The following is a 20,812-nucleotide window of genomic DNA, read 5'->3' on the forward strand; positions in this document are numbered from 1 at the left end:
TGTTAGGTTAGTGGATAGATGAGCCAGTGGAGCTGCTTCCAAAGTAAAGAGCTGTATCCTTTGAGTCAGACCTGGGTTTCAGTTCTCTCCTTGCCTCCCCCCTCCCCTCCCTTCGGCTTCCCTCCTTACATTAGTCTACTCACACTGCCATTACGAAGGACCACAGACCGCGCGGCTTAAACGACAGGCATTTATTCTCTCGCAGTTCTGGAGGCTGGAAGTCCTCGATCAAGGTGTGGGCAGGGTTGGTTTTTCCGAGGCCTCTCTCCTTAGCTTGCAGACGGCTGTCTTCTTCTTCACCTGGCCTTCCCTCTGTGCATGTCTGTGTCCTAGTTTGCTGGACTACAGCCCACTCATATGACCTCATTTTACCTTTATTACCTCTTTAGAGAGCTTATCTCCAATACATTCATATTCTGAGATACTGGGGTTAGGACTTCAACATAGGAATTTTGGAGGATGCAGTTCGGCCCATAACACTCCCCTTCCTGTCCTTCCTGCTCTTCCCTTCCACTCTCTCCTTTGTCCCTTCACCTTCCGTCTTCCACTGCCCCCTCTCTCCCCGTCTTCATTCCCATCCTCCTCTCCTCTTGCCTCCCCCTCAGCTGTCTTCCTCCCACTTCTTCTCCTTAACCTGTGAAGCATCTTGCACAGCTAGAAAAAAATCTGAAAACTGGGGAATCTAAATGCCAGCTCTTCTATTAATCAGCTTTGTGACCTTGAGCAATTCACTAATTCTTCAAACATGAGTTTCCTTAGTTGCCATATGGGAATTACTCTTTCCCTCTTCCCTTACAGGACTACGTCAGGAAAAAACCAGAATAATAGCTCATAGTTTTACATACTTTTACAATGAAATATATTAATATAAGAGACAGGAAAGCGCTGACATAGTGTAGTGTTTATGGATTATTTGGATTACTTGAAATTCTAATTAAAATGGCGGATGTTTCAACTTCACGAGTTTCACTGTGGTGGTGTTCTCCTTAATTCTATCATTAGCAGTCAGCAATATAGGTCGCAGGGTTTTTTTTTTTCCTCTCAAAGATCTCATTGTTGCCTTAAAGAAAAGACTAAAGCTGCTCAAACCAAGCTCAGTCAGGGGTCTGTACTCAGCATGGCCTCCCCCGCCTGGCTGGCTGGACAAGAGTGACCTTTCGCTGAGGATTGGGCTCCAGATGTAAGATCAGGCTCTGCAAGTTTGGAGCCGTGAGGCTGGCGCTGCCTGAGAGAGACAGTGGGAGAGGCACTTGTGTTGTACCCGGAGGGGTGATGTGAAAGGGGGCTCGTCACTGGGTTGTTGAATCTCATGCAGTCCTTGTACCGCCTGCAGACACCTCGTCACACCTTTTCTCTCTGCTGGCTCGCCCGGGTTTCATGTGTTGCCTAACAGCCCTCCTTTAAAAACAAGGGAAAAGTTAAGCAGAATGGGGATGGCCACAAGTTGAACTATTTGAAAGAGGTTGATTTCACTGTCTTCGCCCCAGCTGCTAGTCTGTGAGACAAAGAAGTGTTATTTGAAAGAAAATGAATATGCTCTGGCTGCTGGAGCTTCTGCCCTGCATGGTCATGAGTTTGTAAGATGCAAAATGGGGTGGGAAATGTTAGCATGCAGTCATTTATCAGGTGCTCTCTTGACGGTAGGGTGAGGTCAGTCTGGTCACCGTGGGCTGTGGTCAGATGGGAGACGTATCCACGTAGCTGAGCAGCTGGCGTGGGGGCCAAGCGGTGGTTTTGCTTCTTTGATTCCGTAGGTTCAGACACAATGAAAGGGGCGGGGAGGGGAGTAGACCGTAAAGTCTTGGACACAGCAAAGGTTTAAATTATGGCAGAAAACTCTCTGTTGGGTGAGGCACAGAGATTTTTCTAAAAATCTATCCTTAAAAGTTATAATGAGATGCTTTTTAGTCTCTTCCTACCTTCCTCTTCTCCATTAACATGAAGACGCTGTCATTTCAGCCTTGTGCTGTTTGACTAATCTCTGTAAAATGACAATAAGTGCCATTATTTTGATTAATTACTCTTGAGTCATGCCACTGTCTTGAATGCGGTCACAAATCCCTGTCTGGCGGTCAGCCCCCGGGGTTGGTGGGAGGCGCTGTGATGGGGAGCGAGGGACCCATGTTCCAGCCCTGCCTCTGCTTTAACCTTGAATCGCTCATCTCTCTGAAACTGAATCACTTGCCTCAGCTCCATGCTGAAGGTCTGGGCCTGGATCATTCAGTTCTAAAAAGTCGAAGATGTATTTTGTGGACAAGATTGCATTGATCTCAGGTTTCAGTTGACTACTTATAACTTTCTTGTAGTAATTGAATAAATGAATGAAGCTAGAACACTGAGGATGAGAAGTGTGCTTGAGTTTTAACTAAATCTGCTTCCATTATAAGGTAAATTATTAGTTAAGAGTACTTAGTTGAATCAGCTTTTTCTCCTACTATGTGAAGTGCGTCTTGGAAAAGTTTGGTCTTTCTCAATCGGCAATTAAAATAAGACTCAGCTTTGGAAGATACACGTTACATAGGATGTAGACTTTGAAGCCAAAGTTACGCCGTCAAGGTGATCTAATTGAACCATTTAGTTTTACAAATGAAGAAACTGACGCTGGAAAGGCGAGTGCTGTCTTGGAGTCTCTCCAGTTAGGCTCCATCCTGCATCCAGTCTGAGATGGTGAGAAGGAAACAATCCTGCCTCTGAAACTATGCCGACTGATTATAAGACAAACTTCAATCTCAGCTCTATTAAAATGTAGGCAATAAGGAGTCATACTCCTTGAAACGAGCTAAGAATGGGATTCCGAAATTAGGCCGCATATTCCTGGGTCTCTCCCTGTGCCCTGCTCACGCCCTCTCCGTTTCGACTTTGAAAGCAAGATTTCCTTCCAGTATTTTTCACAGGAATCATATAGCACATTATGAAACTAAGTGGTTTTCTTTTTTCCTTTCTCTCTGTTAAACGTTTTACAGTGAAATTAATATATGCTGATTCTTGTGAAGTCCTGGGCCAAAATCTTTGCTCATCTTTGATTGGGAGAAATATTTAAGGAATATTTTTGATCCATATATTAGAACTGCCACCATGACTGAAAATAGCTGTTAAGTAATTTTTGTATCTCTTAGGCATTTTTCTTCAGTAACACATACCTAGATAAAATTATCTTCATTGAAAAGGCCAAATACATTTTCAAAATAGGGCTTCTTTAGTTATAAATTTAAAAGAAAGTTAGATTGACAATCGTACCTGAAGCAATTTAAGAGACTTAAAATCCTGGGTTACTCAGACACCTCAAATCTCCCTTCTCCTGTTTATTTTTGACAAAGAAAGATAAAATGTTTCCTCCTTTTCCAATTACCAAACATTGTGAAATTTAGAATACACATTAGTACAAAAGAAAAAAGTTTTTTACAACCCCAGGATACGTTCCTTTTGGTGTCTATTTTTTCCTCCCCTCGATGGTCAGGGTCTGTATAAATTTCATTATTTGTTTTCCTGGCAGTATCTTTGCAGAGCCTTCAGGGTATAATGGGCACTCAAACACACACTCTGATTAAAAGCTGAGCTGGGGACTGGCCTGGTGGTGTAGTGGTTAAGTTCACACACTCTGCTTTGGTGGCCTGGGGTTCGTGGGTTCAGATCCCAGGTGCACTGCTCATCAAGCCTTGCTGTGGCAGTGTCCCACATGCAAAATAGAGGAAGACTGGCACAGATATTAGCTCAGGGACAATCTTCTTCAAACAAAAACAGGAAGATTGGCAATAGATGTTAGCTCAGAGCCAATCTTCCTCACAAAAAAAAGAAGAAAGAAAAAAGAAAAAGCTGAGCTGGAGCTTCATAGAACTCTGATGAACCAAGTGCATACATAACCTCAAGTGGTTCTCTGCTTTGATTATTTTGTGTGTGTGTGTGAGAAAGATTGGATCCGGACCTGTGAACCCCGGGCCACTGAAGTGCAGCACGTGAAGTTAACCACTATGCCACTGGCCTGCTTTGATTTTTTTTAACTTAATAAGTATTCTTATAATTATCTGACTGTAACATAGTAGAGAGACATAGCTATAATAATGAAAGGTTTATTTTTATTTCAGGGAAAATTAATGAGTAGCTTGTTCTTATTTAAGAGTTGTGTGTGAAAAATCTGGGAGAGAAAAAAAGATCTAATGATACTGGGGTCTTCTGTCATCTTCTTATAAATACATTCTTACTGTGGAGGAGGAGGGTAACAGCTTTATTGAGAGATAATTCACATACCATACAATTCACCCATTTTAAAGCATACAATTCAGTGGATTTTAGTGTATTCGCAGAGTTGTGCAACCTTCCCACAATAAATTTTGGAACATTTTCATCATCCCCAAAAGAAACCTTGTAGTCATTAGCAGTCACTTCCTATTCCCCCTCTCCCAGCCCCCAGCCATCACTAATTCTACTTCCTGTCTCTATGGATTTGCCTGTTCCAGACATTTCGTAGAAATGGAATCAGACAATATGTGGCCTTTTGTGTCTGGCTTCTTTCACTTAGCATATTGTTTTCTGGACTCATCCATCTTGTAGCATGAATCAGTACTTCATTCCTCTTTGGCTGAATAATACTCCATCGTGTGGATAATACCACATTCTTTTGTATCTGTTCATCAGTTGTTGGATGTTTGAGTCTTGTCTATTATGAATAATGCTGCTGTGAACATTCATGTAGAAGTTTTTGTGTGAGTATATGTTTTCTTTTCTCTTGGATGTATACCTAGGAGTGTAATTCCTGGGTCATATGGTAACTCTGTATTTAACCATTTGAGGAATTGCCCAAATTGTTTTCTACAGCAGCTGCACCATTTTATATTTGCACCAGCACGAGGGTTCCAACTTCACATCCTTGTCAACACTTGTTACTATCTGTCTTTTGATTATAGCCTTCCTAGTGGCTGTGAAGTGGGAGCTCATTGTTTTGATTTGCGTTTCCCTGGTGGCTAGTGATGTTGGACATCTCTCCATGTGCTCATTGGCCATTTTGTGTATCTTCTTTGGAAGAATGTCTATTCAGATTCTTTCCTATTTTTAGATTAGGTTATCTTTTTATTGTTGAGTTGTAAGAGTTCTTTATATAAATATGTTCTTTAATAGATCTTTTAAAATTCCTTATTCTGTGTCATCTTTGATCTTTATTGTACCCTAAAATTCCATAACCTGGGCTCGCCATTGCATTGCATCATTTATTCATTCAGTCAGTATTTACAGACCAACTACTGTGTGGGAGATACTGTGCTCTGCGCTCTCAAGTGTATAAAATAAATCAAATGTCCTTGCTTCAAAGAGTGCCAAACACAGTAGGAAGGGAACTGCCACGTTGATAATTTCTTTGGGTGTTCCCAAGAAGAGATGATTTTCAGGCATCAAGACAACCTGAGGAGGCGGCATTTTAAGTGGCCTTTGCAGGATGCGTAGGATTTAAATACAAGAAGATCCGGGGAAGAAGCCAAGTAGAAATGGATCTTCAGGGGAGACAGCGAGTTCTGTGGAATGGTAACTAATCTAGTTTAACTTTTAGAGCTGAAACTTTCAGAGCTTAAAAAGAGGAATATTAGAAACAAAGACCAGAAGGGTAGCTGGGACCAGATGTTGATTTTGAAGTTTGAAGCAGTCTGCATGTTTGGGGTTAGCATGGGTTGACGTGCTCAGAATGGGGCCTTGGAGGGCTACGTTCACAGAAATGTGTGGGGTGATCGGGGTGGGGGTGGCTGAAAGCACAGCTGTGTGTCAGTCTTGGAGACTGACGTGCATTAGAAGACGAGAAAGCCGGTAGTTAAGAAGCTCCTGTGAAAATTGTTTAATCTCATGGTTTCCAAATTTATTTCATCATGGATTCACCTCTTTTTGTAAACATGTAACATCTGAGGTACATCCTTTGGGCTTTGCTGCCTTAGTTTGGTATTACAGACGTAATTTCGTAGTAAATCTTGGTTGGTTGGTTACTTGATCGATTGCAGGATTGTGGATCATAGAATTGGATAACTGATTCTAAGGGCTGAAGGAAGGTTAGATATTGGCGAGTCCGTCCCCTCACTGTATGGAGGCCTTAGAGGGGAAGTGCTTGCCCATATTCATCTAATCCTAAATAAAGGGAGTGTGTCCTCCAAGTGTCTTGACTCCCAGACCAAATGTTCGCCTCAGTTTTACTACAATAATTTTAATCTTCCTGTGCCATATGCACAATAATAACAACAAATCCTGCTCTACAATACAAGATGTTGTGCTGGGGGCTCCTTAGGGTGGAGGGCTAAGGATCAATGAAGGCACAGAACAGACCAGACCTGTTTCTACCCTTCTGACTGTGGGTTCTTTTCCTTCTGCCCCTAGTTCCTTGCTCTAAGCCCTCTGTGGAGCTTGCACAGGGTTTAGTGGGAGGTGTTTGTCTGGTAGGCAGAGGGCGTGGGTTCTTGCCCCAAGTTGCCCTGTTAACTGTGTGACGCTGAGTAGGTCACCCCAGTTTGAGGGCACAGTTTTCTCTTCTGTCCAGTGAGGGAATCTACGTGTACAAGGGCCCTTCCAGCACTAGCAACATGCATGTCCCCATCACCTCTAGGGGGTCTCACCTCTAGGGGGTCTCGTAGAGTTATATCGCAGCCCCCGGGGGAGAAGGACCACCTGTGGTTCCTCTATGGGTCCTTTGCCCCCCAGATGAGAGATCCTCGGTGTTCTCAAAGAATTCCTGTGGACTTTCTTCTTTCTCTGTTAGGCTTCAGCAATTCAGTCTTGAAGATAAGCGGTGCATCCATTTGATAAACTTAAAATGCAAACAAGTGCGAGAACTTGAACAAGGATGGAAATTGGGGGGTGGAGTGGGCGTGTTCTTTTCACCCCGGGAGTTTTGCTTTTTGTGTAACAGTGTCTGCTGCTGTGAGGAGTGACTCTTCTATTTTGGAGTGATTTGAATTTGTTGCTGTGGTGGTGGTGTTCCATGGCAACTGCGGTTGCCACATATCTGGCATCTGATGAAGTGGCTCCCAAAACCCAGGGGTCCACACAGAGCCCGAGCTCCCCTCATCCTGCTGTCCTGCCAAGGCTGTGGGGAGGCGCTGGGCGGAGGGCGCTGTGGCTCTGTGCCTTGTTGCTGAGGTTTGATTTGCAGTTGCTGAGTTCCTGGGGTATCATCAGAGTGCTCCAGCAGTCAGCTGGGCTCTTGATCTTTCCATTGGAAACCGCCTCTTCCCTCCGTGGGGGAGGAGAGTAGAAGGGAGGATCATATTTGCAAAGAGTATTTTCTAATTTATCAAGGTATAAATCTTAGCACTGCTTTTGTTTGTTTGTTTTTTTAAACCAAAAATCACTAAGCAGGAAGTAGAGGTCAACCAGAATCCTTCTGAATTTCTGAGTGTAGCAGGCCAGCATAGGGTCTGTTTTTTAGGTATTTCATTTAGAATGGAAAGTTCCAGTTTGCTTTGGGGCCAAAATCCCTAAAAGAAATCCTGCCTGGAGGTGTATTATGGGTCACTGTATATTTGCTAGTTTATATCTTGGTGACTAAACTGGCAAATTTTTTATTTTTTCCTGGTAAACATTCAAGAAGGTTTTTTCCCTCCCTCCTTTCCCTAACAAAACCGTATTTGTCATATGCGTAAGAAGCAGACGACTGTTAACACTGTCCACACATCTGTGATGATAGGAAAATGAGTGGTGGCAGACAAAGATTTCCTTTCTTAGGTACCACAAGGCCTCAGATGAAGTTGACTTTATCCTAATATTACTCTCAAATTGTGACCACGTGGAAACAAAATTGGTCAGGCCTTGGAGACCAATATGAGCAGCACAACAAAAGGGTTATTATTTGCGAAAAATTTAGGTTTCCCCCCATATGACTTAGAAGGTTTGAGGTTTTCTCTTAAAGTAATTATTACCTTTGTTTATAAATTTCAGAAGGTGTACAATGTTTATTATAATAAAGGATCATGCTTATTTTAACTCATAATGAGGCACAAAGTTATCGCCTGGCACAAAACCTTTTTAAAACAGGAATGAAAAATACCAAGATGTCGAATCAGATGAAAATGTGAACTCTAATTTGAAAAATGTTTTGAACTGCTCCTGTGTGTTAAGCTCGCAACAAGTTATATGCAGAAACTTTGTGCTGGTCACAATCATAATATTTTTAGTGTGCCATTTTTAGTGGACTGTAAGAATAACATGTTTATTTCCCATTAAACAAATGTATTTTTATTTCTTTTAACTTTGTGGGCAAATATGTGAATTATTAACCCATAAATTTTCCTCATTCTTTAAAAAAAATAACATACCAAACATGTAATAAAAATGTAACAAGCAAGAAAAGTGAGTTTGGCGTCGCGTTCTAATGAACCCTGGGTTAGGTCATTCTCTTACAGGTATGGGGTTGAATACCCATAAATCTAAAGACCTTTAAGGTTTTAAATTAACTTTTGAGATGGTTTATGGTCAATACTCTTTCCCCTCTGTTACTTTATTGCAACTTTTAATTTTAAACGCTACCCTAAAGAGTTATTGAAGAAATGGTGATTATGTGACGTGATGGAGGTATTAGCTGACGCTATGGGGGGGGCAATCATTTTGCAGTGTCTAAATGCAGTAAATCAATATGTTGTACACCTTAAACTGACACAATGTTCTATGTCAGTTATATCTCCATAAAGCTGGGGGGAGAAAAAGAGTTATTGTGCTAGAAAAGCATGTTCATGTAAAATGTCTCATGCTTGGCAGCTAAGCTTGTGCTCGGACCGTGTGCTGAGAATGGCAGGCAGCCCGTCATGCTGCCAGAAACTTTCCACTGGGAGTAGTTTTGCAAGGGGCCAGGTGGGCGGGGGAAGCCAGGGCGGGGGGGCGGGGGCTGAGGTGGTGGCGTTTCTCCTGCTTGGTGACTGCATCATCTCTCTTTGCGTAGGTGAAGCTGCTCTCAGGGGCGAGCCCAGGATGCAGACCCTCCCTGTGGCGTCTGCCCTCACCAGTCACCGCACAGGCCCCCCGCCCATCAGTCCCAGCAAGAGGAAGTTCAGCGTGGAGCAAGGGGACGATGACCTGGACTGTGAAAACGACCATGCTTCCAAGATGAGTCGCATCTTCAACCCTCATCTGTAAGTTCCCTCTTTCTGAAGTGTGGGCGCTCTGATTCTGACTTTCACGTACTCAATGCCGGGGCCGTATTTCTCTTGCAACTTTGTGCCGCCCATGAAGTGAAAGGAGGATTAGTGCTCATCTGCCAGGAGGGGGCATTGAGCTGATTGTAATAACTTGTGGAGAGATGACATCTTCCTTCTTTCCAGCTTCCTTGTGTGGCCATTCGCGTGTTTTCCCCACGGGCATTGACTTTCCCTTAGAGCTTCTTGGGTGGTTGTCTGAAAACTTTGCCTTTTCTTGCCTATACCCCACTGACTGTTGTTAGGAGAATCAATCCTTGGTGAATGTCTTTACGTGCCGGGGAGATGGAAGGAAAGGTTAGCACCTAAGCTGACTTCTGCAAAATGTTTTACTTAGGAGTCCAGAATTGTACATATTAAGAAGTATTAATTCCCACCTTGCGTGTTCACAGTGTAACATGAGACCCTCCCAAAGCAGGAAAGATGGCCTTTTGTGTTTATGATAAGGTGCTGCTCGTCACATCTGATCTGGGAGCCTGTTCCCGCCATTGCAGAACCAGTCTTGGGGCCAGGGGACCTGGGTGCTGGTTCTCAATCTGCCACCAACACTCTACAATCATTACTTGAGTTGCTATAACTTTCTGGGTCTCAGTTTCCTTATTTGTGAAATGAAGGGGTTGAAATGAAAGTTCTCTTAATCTGTGCACCATTACTGTGTTTATATTTGGGAAACAGCTTGCTTCTGTGCACTATATTCTGGCTTCCCCTTTGCACTCTTCCAACACATGCATGCCTCGCGAAGGGAGTGGAATGCTTTTTCACATGTTTTCAGGACTTGGAGACACCCAGCCAGCTGTCTGGAGAGTCTGCTCTGGCAATTGTGTCGCCAGTTGGTATTATCAGAGTCTGGGGTTTTGTCAGCAGGGGTGAGGGAGCCCTGATTATTGGAAGGAGTAGTTTTGCATGTCCAGGTAAAAAAGTCCCGCTCCTTTTCTCCTTATCTTTTCCAAGCCTGTTCCCCAACTGTGAAATAATGTTTTGTAAGTATTCACGATGCTCAGCTTCCCCAGTTCTGGTTCTGAGGATGCTGCTCTCTCCGGCAGGAACGGGAAGCTCAGAGAGTTCCTGTTTCCTCATTGGAGGAGAGACCTTGTGCAGCTCGAGGTAGCCCTTTGCTGCCTCAGCGCCGGCAGTCCTCGGCATTCCACGCATTCCAGCCTGCTTGGACTGTTGTGTTCAGTCATAAGACACACTGACAGAGGTATTTATCCTCAAATAAATCGCTGTAGTGTTAGTCAGAGGCTGAGCCCGCAGTCTCGGAGCCCTGGAATTTGCTACAATCAGGAATCCAGCAACAAGGCCCTGCAAACAATGAGCCCTCGCAAATGGGAGAGGCTCAGGGAGAGGCTCATCGTTGAGATCCTGGGCGCTCAGCTGTTTGCAGTTCATTGTTTTCTTACTAGGAATTTCTTCTTCTCTCACATCCTCTCTTCCCCAAACCCAAATAAGAGACATTTGGTCTTTTTTTTTTTTGGAAGGAAGAGGGAGGCGGCCCTGAGACAGTATGTTTTGTCATCAAACATGCCTTAGTTTAGATCCTAATTCTGCCACTCACCAGCTGTGGAACCTTGGACTCCCACTTAATTTATCTGGGCCCGATACCCTTATTTGTAAAATGGTAATGATAATGGTTCATGGATAGAACTGTTGTGAACATTTGAGTTGAAATACGTGAGGAGTTTGGCACAGTACAGTACTCTGCTGATGGCAGCTCTTACTTTTATTATTAGTAAGTCCATTATTCAGATATGGGTAACGATGATAGAGAACGAGAATACTGTTACGCTGAATTTAATGTGTGCGAGTGTGTGCACTTAGGCAGCATGTCTGGGCTCAGATCCCAGCATCTTCATCTCTGTGGGAGTAACCATTGCTCCTTCCTCGTAGGATCACTGGAAGCCTTTAGTGCAGCATCTGGTAGATAGTAAGCACTCAGCTTCAGTCACTGGTATTATTAGAATGTTACAGCATTTAGAAAATGATTTTTAACTCCTTGGGTGTTTCCAGATATGACCTTGAAGTACAGGTCTGTGATGACACTATAAATAATTTAAAGTGTAAATAATAGAATTGCTAGATTTCACATGCAACTCGCAATTGACGTCATCCTGCAAACTTTGAGGAAAATAGGAACAGCAGCACCCCCCTGGGCCAGACTCCGTGGACTGAAGGAGGACACGTGGTCAGTTCCTTCTGGTGTCACTCGTTCACCAATTCATTTCAGTAACATTACCAGTGTTTCTATGGTGTTTTCTAAGGGCCAATGACAGATTTCACATGCTGCATCTCTTACTTCTTCGTGTTGTAGGGTACTTAGTACGGTTGTTTGAGTTGATGAAATAAATGTTACCTGTTTGAGCAATAATGTGTTCCCTCCTTTGTATTTATATGTCTAGGACATTTTCTGTAACAAATTACAGATTCATAATTTTTAGGAAAAGAACGGTCTAGTATATTTGTCTCTTTAAGGAGATTACAAAATGGCTTTTGCTCCTTATCTTCTTAGAACATGTTAATGTTGTGTAATGAAAATGTGTTTTGCTTATTTTATCACTAAAGAAATCACAGTAATTCTGGGAGGAGGAGTGTTACTGAAAAACAGTTTTGATGGCTAGCTAAGAGGGTCTCAAAGATGCATGCTTTGGCTGCATTTCATTACAGCTATCACATGGAGATATTTTCCGCTGGAGAGATGGCGAGATTGAGTGGCTCTGAGCCAGAGCAGGAAGCTACAGAGAGTGTGACTAAATTTTATCTGATTTGATTTGGGAAGGAGGAGGAGGAAGAAGAGAGGTTTCCTTAGTGATTTCTCCACAACTTAGAAATTGAGAATTCCTGGGCTCTTAGTCCAGCCTCTTCTAGCCTGGGTCATTTGAACTCTTTATTCACTTTCTTGTTGAAATGGTGACCCCGAGAAATAAATTTGTTGTTGTTCTTCTTGTTCCCTAAGAAAAGTGATAGGGACATGAATGTCTTCTTTGGAAGCTGAAAAGTACTCTATCTGCCACTTAGAGAGTGGATTAAGATATGAGGCGGAGAGTGGGGCGAGGGTGGGATTCATCTCGTGGAAATGTCAATGAGTAATTGTTTCTGTGTCCCTGTGTGTTCACGTGTGCTGTGGTCAGGAAGAGCTCTCCCTTTCCCCCATCTGTCTATCTGTCATCCATATGGACTCATGGATTCCTATTTTATTCAGTGAGTTGTAGCTGTCCCTGATTTGGCAGATAGCCGCTTCAACTGGCTCCTGGGTCCTTGTTACACGCTTCTTTTTTTTTCCCCCAGCGCCTTCTTCTTTTCCTGCAAACAAGATGCTCATCTTATAATCTACCTGCCCCAGTCGTGGAATCAGCCATTTCTCAAGGGGACCCTGGTTCCTTTTCTTGGGGAATATTACGTAGAAGCCAAGATCTGGGTGCTAGGTATTACTGTGGTGTCATTGACTTTACACTAGAATTGTCTAATATGGTAGACACCAGCTGCGTGTGGCAATTCACATGTAAAAATAAAATTAAAAATTCAGCTCCTCAGTTGCACTAGCCACATTTTAAGCTCAGTAGCCACATGTAGCTAGTGGCTACTGCAGTGGGTAGCACAGATACAGAACATTTTTGCCATCACAGAAAGTTCTGTTGAATAGCACTGTTTCTAGGCCTTTCAGTGGAAAGAGATGGGAAATCATGCGTTCATGTTAACACTCCAGTTCTAGTCCAGCCCCACAGAGTTTGTCCTAGCCCACACCCATTCCCTATTTGTGTCTCCCTGGTTCCCAGCAGCGTCAACACATTTACTTATTGTTCAGCCCTTCAGTTTCAGAATTGCTATGCCCACGCTGTTTTAGAAAACAAACCTATTAAAAGTTAAAACTATGTAATCATTTTGCAATATAAATAAGTCAAGTCATTATGCTGTATACCTTAACCAACTTACACAGTGCAGTGTGTTGATTCTATCTCAATGAAACTGAAAGAAAAAATCAAACTATGTTAAAAAGTACTTAGAGAAAGTGTTATTCCCTTCCTTGTCTCTCTCATTGACACCCCCCCACCCCCCCAGGAGCATTATCCATCTCATGATTCTTTTTTGTTAAAGTAGGATGTTTTCTCATTTCGCCTTCTTTGTTACACATAAGGTAGCATACTTTATATGCTCATTTGAGCTCTGGGGTTTTGGTTGAGCAGTATATAGCAGAAATCTTTTCAGGCCCGTTCCTCATCCTGTTTACAGCTGTATATCACTCCACTGCGTGCATGTGGCACAGTTCATTCTGCCAATCCCCTGTGTTTCAACATTGAGGTAAATTTCTAATATTTTGTAATACTGATAATGCTGCAGTGGATAATGTTGTGCATTTGTAATACAGTGAAAACTTTTGAAGGCTAACAATTGATGCGGTGTAACAGCATGCTAAATTCCTCTTGGTTTTGAGACTTACTCTAGGCTGCTTGGCTGGTGGGCACTGGTGAGAGTTCTGTGCTGGGGAGGACAGTCTAAGGTAACTTTTGGAAATGAAGCGGTTTCCAACTGGGTGTGTGTGTGTGAAGGTTTCTAGAAGGGATGTGCAGTTGAACTGTTCGCCCAGTCGCCTGTGAGGGGAAGGGAAGATGCACTGAGTGCTTACTATGTTCTGGTTCATCCTAGACACTTTACGTATATCATCTCGTTTAACCCTCACAATAAATGTGTCCCTTTAACATGGGGGTGGTGTGTGTGTGCATGCATGTGTAGTCTCTATTTCACAGAAGCAGAAATTGAGGCTTGGAGAGGATAATGTGTCCAGAGTGATGGAACTGGGATTAACCCTGCTGTGTGACACCAAAACCAATGATCATTTGATTATGCCACGGCCGTATCTTACCTGAGACAGGATTACTCAGCTTAAAGATGGACATCATGTAGTTAGGATGACACTTGACCCGTCCAGTGTCCAGCACATGGCTGGTGCTAAAGACTTTGTGTGTTGAGCTGAATGAGACCCACCATCCAGAGAATGTGCACTCTGAGCTCGTGTTCTGGTTGGAGGAGGCGTCCTCTTTTTGATCAGTGGTATACGTTTGCAAAGTAGTGGCCCTGGCCTCAGAACAGGGCAAAACCTGTAAGCTCACGCTGAGATCAAAGCCATGGTCACTAGTCTTGTGCTGTGACCAGCTGCCTTTACCACAGCCTGAGCTGACAATCCACACTGCATGAGGAGGGGCCCAGGAAGGAAAACATGCCTCCCTGGTGGTGCTCCTCGGAAACACTGTCCTGGCGTGCAGTGTGTGCACTGTTGTTGTCGTTGCTTCTGTGGTCATTCCTTTGAAGTTTTTCCTCAAGTCTGATGTAGCCACCTCTGGTTTATCCTTGAGTGCGCTGTCCAGTCTTGGGGACTTCTCTTTCCTTTGTCCTCCTCTCTGTCTTCCTTCTTTCTCCTTTGCTTGCTTCTTCCCTCAACCCCCGTTCTCATTTTCTTTTTTTTTTTTTTCCCCCCTTGGCCCTAGTCATTTCACTCTTCCCCCGAGACAGGTGAATAGAAAGAGGGAAAAACAGACAAACTCAAAACCGGTAATTCTTTCAGCTTGACGAAAGGTTGGAGGAAGTCTTTGAAATCAAGTGCTGGGCATAAATCATAGAAACTCAGTAAAAAAATTCATTGATTACTGGCTTAACTGGGTTTCGGGGTTTTCCTCTGGGTTTCATTTGTTTTTTGCAGTGGAGTTGATTGTATAAATGGTCCCTCAGGTGTCGGGAGGATCTGCAAGTTGTGGTATCTGTGCATCATCCTTGGCAACATTGTCACCCTCCTTTTGGTGCCTCTGTGTTTTTGTATCTCTTTAGTACCCTCAGTTTGGACGCATATGGACCTGCTCATCAAGAGACTGTGTATTCCACAAGCTCCATGAAAGTGGAGAAGGCACTTCCTCATTTCAAATTAAAACTGGACCCAGAGGAAATTGAAAAGTTGAGTTATTTAGTACCTTGACTCTACTAGCAACTAAGACTTTGTAAGGCGAAAGTAATACATATTTATAGACGGAGCATGTTCTTATCGTGTTCATGTCTACAGAAGCCTTAGGGAGGGGTGGACTTTTCATCACTGAGAATGGTGACAGGTCAGGATTGCCAGCACCTGGAGGATCACGAGAGCCTTTGTATCAGGACTTACTAATAACAGCGACTATTTACTGAGCCTTACTGTGTACTGAGCATTGTGCTAAGTGTTCTATGGGCCTGATCTCTTTGCGTCCTCACAACCCTATGACGTGGACACTATGATTATCCTTCCTTTACAGATGAAAAATCTGAGGCTCAGAGAGGTTCTATAACTTGTTCAAGGTCACATAGCTCGCTAGTAGGTAACAGAGCCAGGAATCAAAACCCAGGCTGTCTGTTCCTAGAGCCAGTGCTGTTAGCAACCATGTTACATTTATATTAGTAGAGTACATATCCGGCAGCTATGAATCAGTTGATATAGGACCTTCACACCTTATAGTTTTGGATGATCTATTTAAGCACTGTCAAAACACAGTTGATGGATGTTTTGGAGATGAGAGGTGGACACTGTTCCTTTTAGCACACAGTAATGAGCATGGGGTGGTGGAAGGGTATGAAGGTCCTGAGTAACTAAGAGTACCACCCAGATGAAAGCCTCCCAGCACAGCGATGGTTGCCTTCGGAGGCAGTGAAAGGAAGAGCCGCTGCTCGCTCTCCCCGGGAGAGGCTGGAAATGGTGTCTCTGGACAGGCGAGAACCCTCCAAGAAAAAGCAGGGGTTCTCTTCGTGGTCAGGAAAGTGCTTTTTAAATTGTTTTAGTTCTCGTTTAAAATCTCTGACCAATTTTAAGTTAGTGGCACAGGTCAATAGTAACCTTAGTCTAAAAGATTCAAACTGGAGTCTTTTAAAATTTGCTTTAAGTATATGAAGACACATATTTTTTTCTCTCCAGATTTCGTAAATCAAAGACTCTTGAAATAGAATCCCTCGAACTATGTGCTTTCTCTCTTTTTCTCCCACATCCTTCTTGGCGTCGTTCAAACTTGGGAAATTTTAGCCCCAAAATTCTCTATTGTTCTTCACTTTCACACACGATCTTGTAAGTGTTCTGGGGATCTAAGAGGATATTTTATAGGCTGAATTTTAGTTTTCCTAAGTAACTAACTCAGAAACTGAGATATTGTTAAATTAGGATTTTTTTAATCCCCCCAATGTACCGTGAGTATGTATATTTACTTTAAAAAATAGCAAGGAGCCTGGCTCTTTACTCAACGTTTCACAGAGGGAGGTACAGCCTAAGAACTGCTTCTCTGAGGCTGACTGTGCCCCTTACTCGTTGGCCGGAGCTGTGGGTCAGCCTTAACAGGGATAGAAACGAAACTGTTTTTTTGTGGCTGCTCCCGTGTGACGTTAAAGGCGCATCTGTGTGTTACATGCGCGTGTTTTGCTAATGAAGTGTGGTACCTTTAAATAAAGGTCACAGGCCTGACCTGTGTTGTGTGGGTTTCTTGTTTGTCAGGCTAGAGGCATTTTCTCATTTTCACAGTTCAGCCGAAAACAAAGACCTCCTTATCCAAGCAGGGAGCTGTGCTCTTAAGAGCTGACATCAGCCTTTTCCCAGCAGGCATCGTTTCTGCCTTAAGAGTCTTTGCAGAGAGCTGGAAAGGCAGATAACCATCCTGCTACTGATGTTTTTCTGGCCAAATAACACACAGGGTGAAGGAATGCCAAGGGTGCCAAGAGTCAAGGAAGCAGAACAAAGCTCATCATTCATCTGTTCTAGTCTGCAAGGGGCACCTTCGTGGTGCTCGTCCATATCGCAGAGGTTATAAAAGTGGGACGAGAACCTTGAAAAGGGAACTTTTTTCCTAGAGAGGAATTCGAGAACAGCGGAGATATGTCAGAGAACTTTCGTTAGCCATGTGTAAAGTCACTTTTTAAAACAGCACACTAAAATCGAAAAAAGGAGTGTTTTTAGGTTTATGGATATTCAAAAGCATTTTATTCAAAAGTTGAGGAAACTAACCAACACAGGATTGGGCTGTTTCCCCCGCCCACCCCGATTTTCTGCGCACTTAAGCTCCTTTTGGAGTGCTGTTTGCATGAAGATGCTTCTGCTCTGGGAACACAAACGGCAGCTATTTTTATACATAGTTAGAGGGTTAATCTTGATGTTGCTTTATGACCACACAGACCTCTTCTTGTTGCAACACAAAGCCAGTCTGTCCTGAGAGCATAGAAAGTGCTGTCACTTTAGTAGATTTGATTGAGGACCAGAAAGAGGAATGCTAAGAAATGTGCCTGTGTGCGAGTGTTGATGGTTCTTTTGTTTTCCTTTAGGATGTTGCTTGTAAATGCAGCTGGAACGTGGCGAGGTAGTTGACAAGCCCCGCGTTCTGTGTCTAGTGTAGCTTTTATTTAATAAATGCCAGTACTTGCTCTCTGTCTTCTTTGCTAAATCTTTGGGTAAACACACACACACACACACACACACACACACACACACACGCTCACACACTCACTCTCCCCCGCAACCCCCCTTCTTCATTTTGAAATTTCTTCACAGATTGTCTCCAAGCATAATTAGAGAACTTAATGTTGCAGCAATGTTCTGGGTCTGGCAGTAGCTAGAAACGTTGCCAAACAAGGGATCTGAATTCTGGATCCAAGCCTTCGTAGTCCCCGACAGAGGCAAAATGTACTGCAGAAGAGAAGAAAACAAATTTCGCTGCCGTCTTCTCCTCTAACTTATCCCACCTCTTGCCTTCCCTTCCTTGAAGACACCTAAGAAATACAGCTAATGGATCCACATGGAAAGCAGCTCTAGAAACGGGATCCAGGCCAAGTGGAAGAAACAAACCAACTCTCACTAGGTCAGGTCACTCTGGAAGCAGCTCTGAGAGCTGAAACCTCTTTGCTTCCCTAATCTCTCCTTGTCGTTGAACCCATCAAGGAATGGTTATGGAGTTTTCTAACTCGGTGGGAGTAATTTCCTCACCTGCATGTGACCACCGAAGTGACACCCCTCCCCGCAGGGATGCCAGGCACCACTGTCCATAGATTGTTTCAGAACACTCTTACCTCACAATGCTCTAAGGAAAAAAAAGTGTTCCCTGGCCCAAGTTTGGGAAGTACCCAGCCTGGCCTTCTGTGTCTGCTCGTGTACATTAGCACATGTCAGGCTTTGAGAAGTCTGATGTACAGAAACATTGTGTAGCCTGGGGTTTCTCAAATGTAACTGGCTGGGGAATCCTTTATCCCTTTTTCATGAGACCTATTAGGAATATTCCAGCTAACATACTTGCCTAACAAAATGAACATTTTCTTTGGTTTCAAAATTCTCTTGTAAATGTTCAGACTCACAAAGCTCTGGTGCTGTACAGCTTAACTCTTGTAATGAAACGATTGTGTAATTCCTTCATTTGGGGTTGTTGGGTGCCATCTTTCATGCTTGGAACTTTCAGGGAAATTCACTGAGGCCAGAGAAACTGAGGGAGCCTGAGGCCCTGTCCTCTCTTGACCTTATTTTCCATCCCTACCTCTCCTTCCCTCTGAGCTGTTTCTAGAGAGCAGATTATCTCCACTTCCATGTCTGCTCCCCAGTCCAGTGCTTTGATCCCTACTGACACTTTTAATGACCCTTCTCTTCCTCGTGACCCTCTAACCACCAGATCTAGGGGGAAACTTGCGATTTCTTATCTTATTTGACTTTCTCTTCCTTGTAAGTCTTTTCCTTGGTTTCCATGTACCTTTCTTGTTTTCTTCAGTTCCCCTCCTCCTTCTGTGGCCACTCCACTCAGGATCTTTCAGAGACTTGTCATTACTGGCATTCTCAGGGCTCTGACCTTCTCATGAAGTCACATGCCAGCTCGTGGCTTGAATTACCACCCTGGGCGGATGATTCCCAAGTCTTTGTGTCCAGCAGAGACCAAACCTTCACACCCTTTGTGGAGCTGTCTGCCTTCTAGACATTGTTTGTGTGCCCCAACTTTAGCACTTCAAGTTTCACTGGAATTGACTTAGGAGCTCCTTTCTTCTTCCAGCACTTTCCCAAGTCTGTCCCCCGTCTTCATGGGGACGACTGTCTTTCCATTTGCCCTGGAAGTCGCCTCCTGCCACCTTTGTCTCATCTCCCATATCTAATCCATCGCCGCAGCCTGCTGGATCAGCCTGCTAAATGTTTTCCATGTAGCTACTGGCCTGGGTCATAGTTTAGACCCCCATTTCCATGGCGGCACCTGTTTACTGATCTTGGCACTTCAGAAGAAGGTTTCTGAAGTCTTACTCTCTGCTTGGAATTCTTCCATGGCTCCCAGTTGGCTCCTGGAAACACTGAACAGACCTCTGTGTCCAGGAGCCTCTGCCCCCGGTGCTTCCTTGTGGAGGTGAGCCCACATGCCCTCACTCCTGTCCTGGTAACTTTTCTTGCTTCCTTTTGTTGGCAAGTGGCAATTCCTTCTGCTTTGAGATGAACACTTCCTTGTATAAAATGATGATACTTGCCTGTAATTGTGCACCCATCTCTCTGCACACCTCCCCCCCCCCCCCAACTGTAAGTCCCTCCAGGACAAGGGCTAAATCTGCTTATGTCTGTCCTGCTAACACCCAGCACAGTGCCTGACATCCTGTAGGTGCTAAGTCAATGTTTGAATGGAAAATGAGTCACTAGGAGAGCACTGTCAAAACGTTCTTCCCTTTGACTAGGAAAGATGATAAGAATTGCTTTCAAATATGTGATAAACTCTGAGTGGCACCACTTATTGTACTTCCATTTTTTCCTTGTAGTCTTGATGTTTAGTTCAGGGAACGTGCTGGAACAGAGAGATTCCCACCACTGCTACCTCCACTGCCTTCCTTTCCTCACACCACCTGCCCTAAGACAGAAAAATGTAAATCCCTAGTACCTGGCAGATGCTCAGTTTATAATCTGAATTCCTAGCCCTGCTTGTGATGTTTATTCTGGATCAAATGATCTTATCTCAATGTTGACTTTGAGTAATAAGCCTGCAGAGTTTCTTGTATCAGTGAAATTCCTCCCTTCCCCGACTCCTCTATATTTCTTCTTTTGCATCTTGCTCTGATCCCAGTGTGGACATAAGGTAAGGTATCAGGTGGGTGCACCTCACAGGTCAGAGAGATGGCCAGGCATTTCTTTTGAGTGGAAGTTGACCCAAAGAGTGATGTGTTCATACTAGGAAAGCACACAGATCTCTGCCCAAGTGTCTACTACTTCTGCTATTTCTCAAATCTACCTAAAAAGTTCCCAAAGCCAAAATGTTTTCTATTTTCTATTAGATCCATTGTGTTTGTTTTGTTGTGTGTGATAACTCTGGGCTTGCATCACTAATAGCCCTCGATCCCTGTATGTTGGTTGGAACGACACTGCCTCACTTGTGTTAGGCTGTTAGCTTTAGAGGAGGTTATACCAGGTGATGGACGCACAGATGCTGCGTGTTCCTGAGGAGCTAGCCGTGTAACACGGATGTGCTTTGGGAATGGAGCCGCTGTTGGAAGGGGCTGCTGGCCATGGTGCTCCGCAGTCAGCAGGTATTTCTTGAGAGCCTGTTTGGCAAAGTTTATTGGTGGGCAGTGGCTCTGGCTCCTTTTTGACGACACGTTAAAAGCCAGGTTCTTTAGGATGACCTTCAAGACTTTGGTGAGCTATCCCAAATTTCCTTTCCCCATATTGT

General features: G+C 43.8%; 1 protein-coding gene across 9 annotated transcripts in view; it reads left to right on the forward strand.

Moving 5' to 3' along the window:
• Positions 1–20,812, forward strand: part of VGLL4 (vestigial like family member 4) — a 141,759-nt gene that overhangs the window by 93,088 nt on the left and 27,859 nt on the right. For all 9 annotated transcript variants that reach the window (XM_014838382.3, XM_044755032.2, XM_070493109.1 and 6 more), the window contains one exon: positions 8,900–9,089. In XM_014838382.3, coding sequence (XP_014693868.1) covers positions 8,900–9,089 — 190 coding nt within the window. The remainder of the gene's footprint in view (positions 1–8,899; positions 9,090–20,812) is intronic.

The sequence above is a fragment of the Equus asinus genome, chromosome 21, assembly GCF_041296235.1.
Source record: "Equus asinus isolate D_3611 breed Donkey chromosome 21, EquAss-T2T_v2, whole genome shotgun sequence".
In the NCBI taxonomy this organism is placed as follows: domain Eukaryota; kingdom Metazoa; phylum Chordata; class Mammalia; order Perissodactyla; family Equidae; genus Equus; species Equus asinus.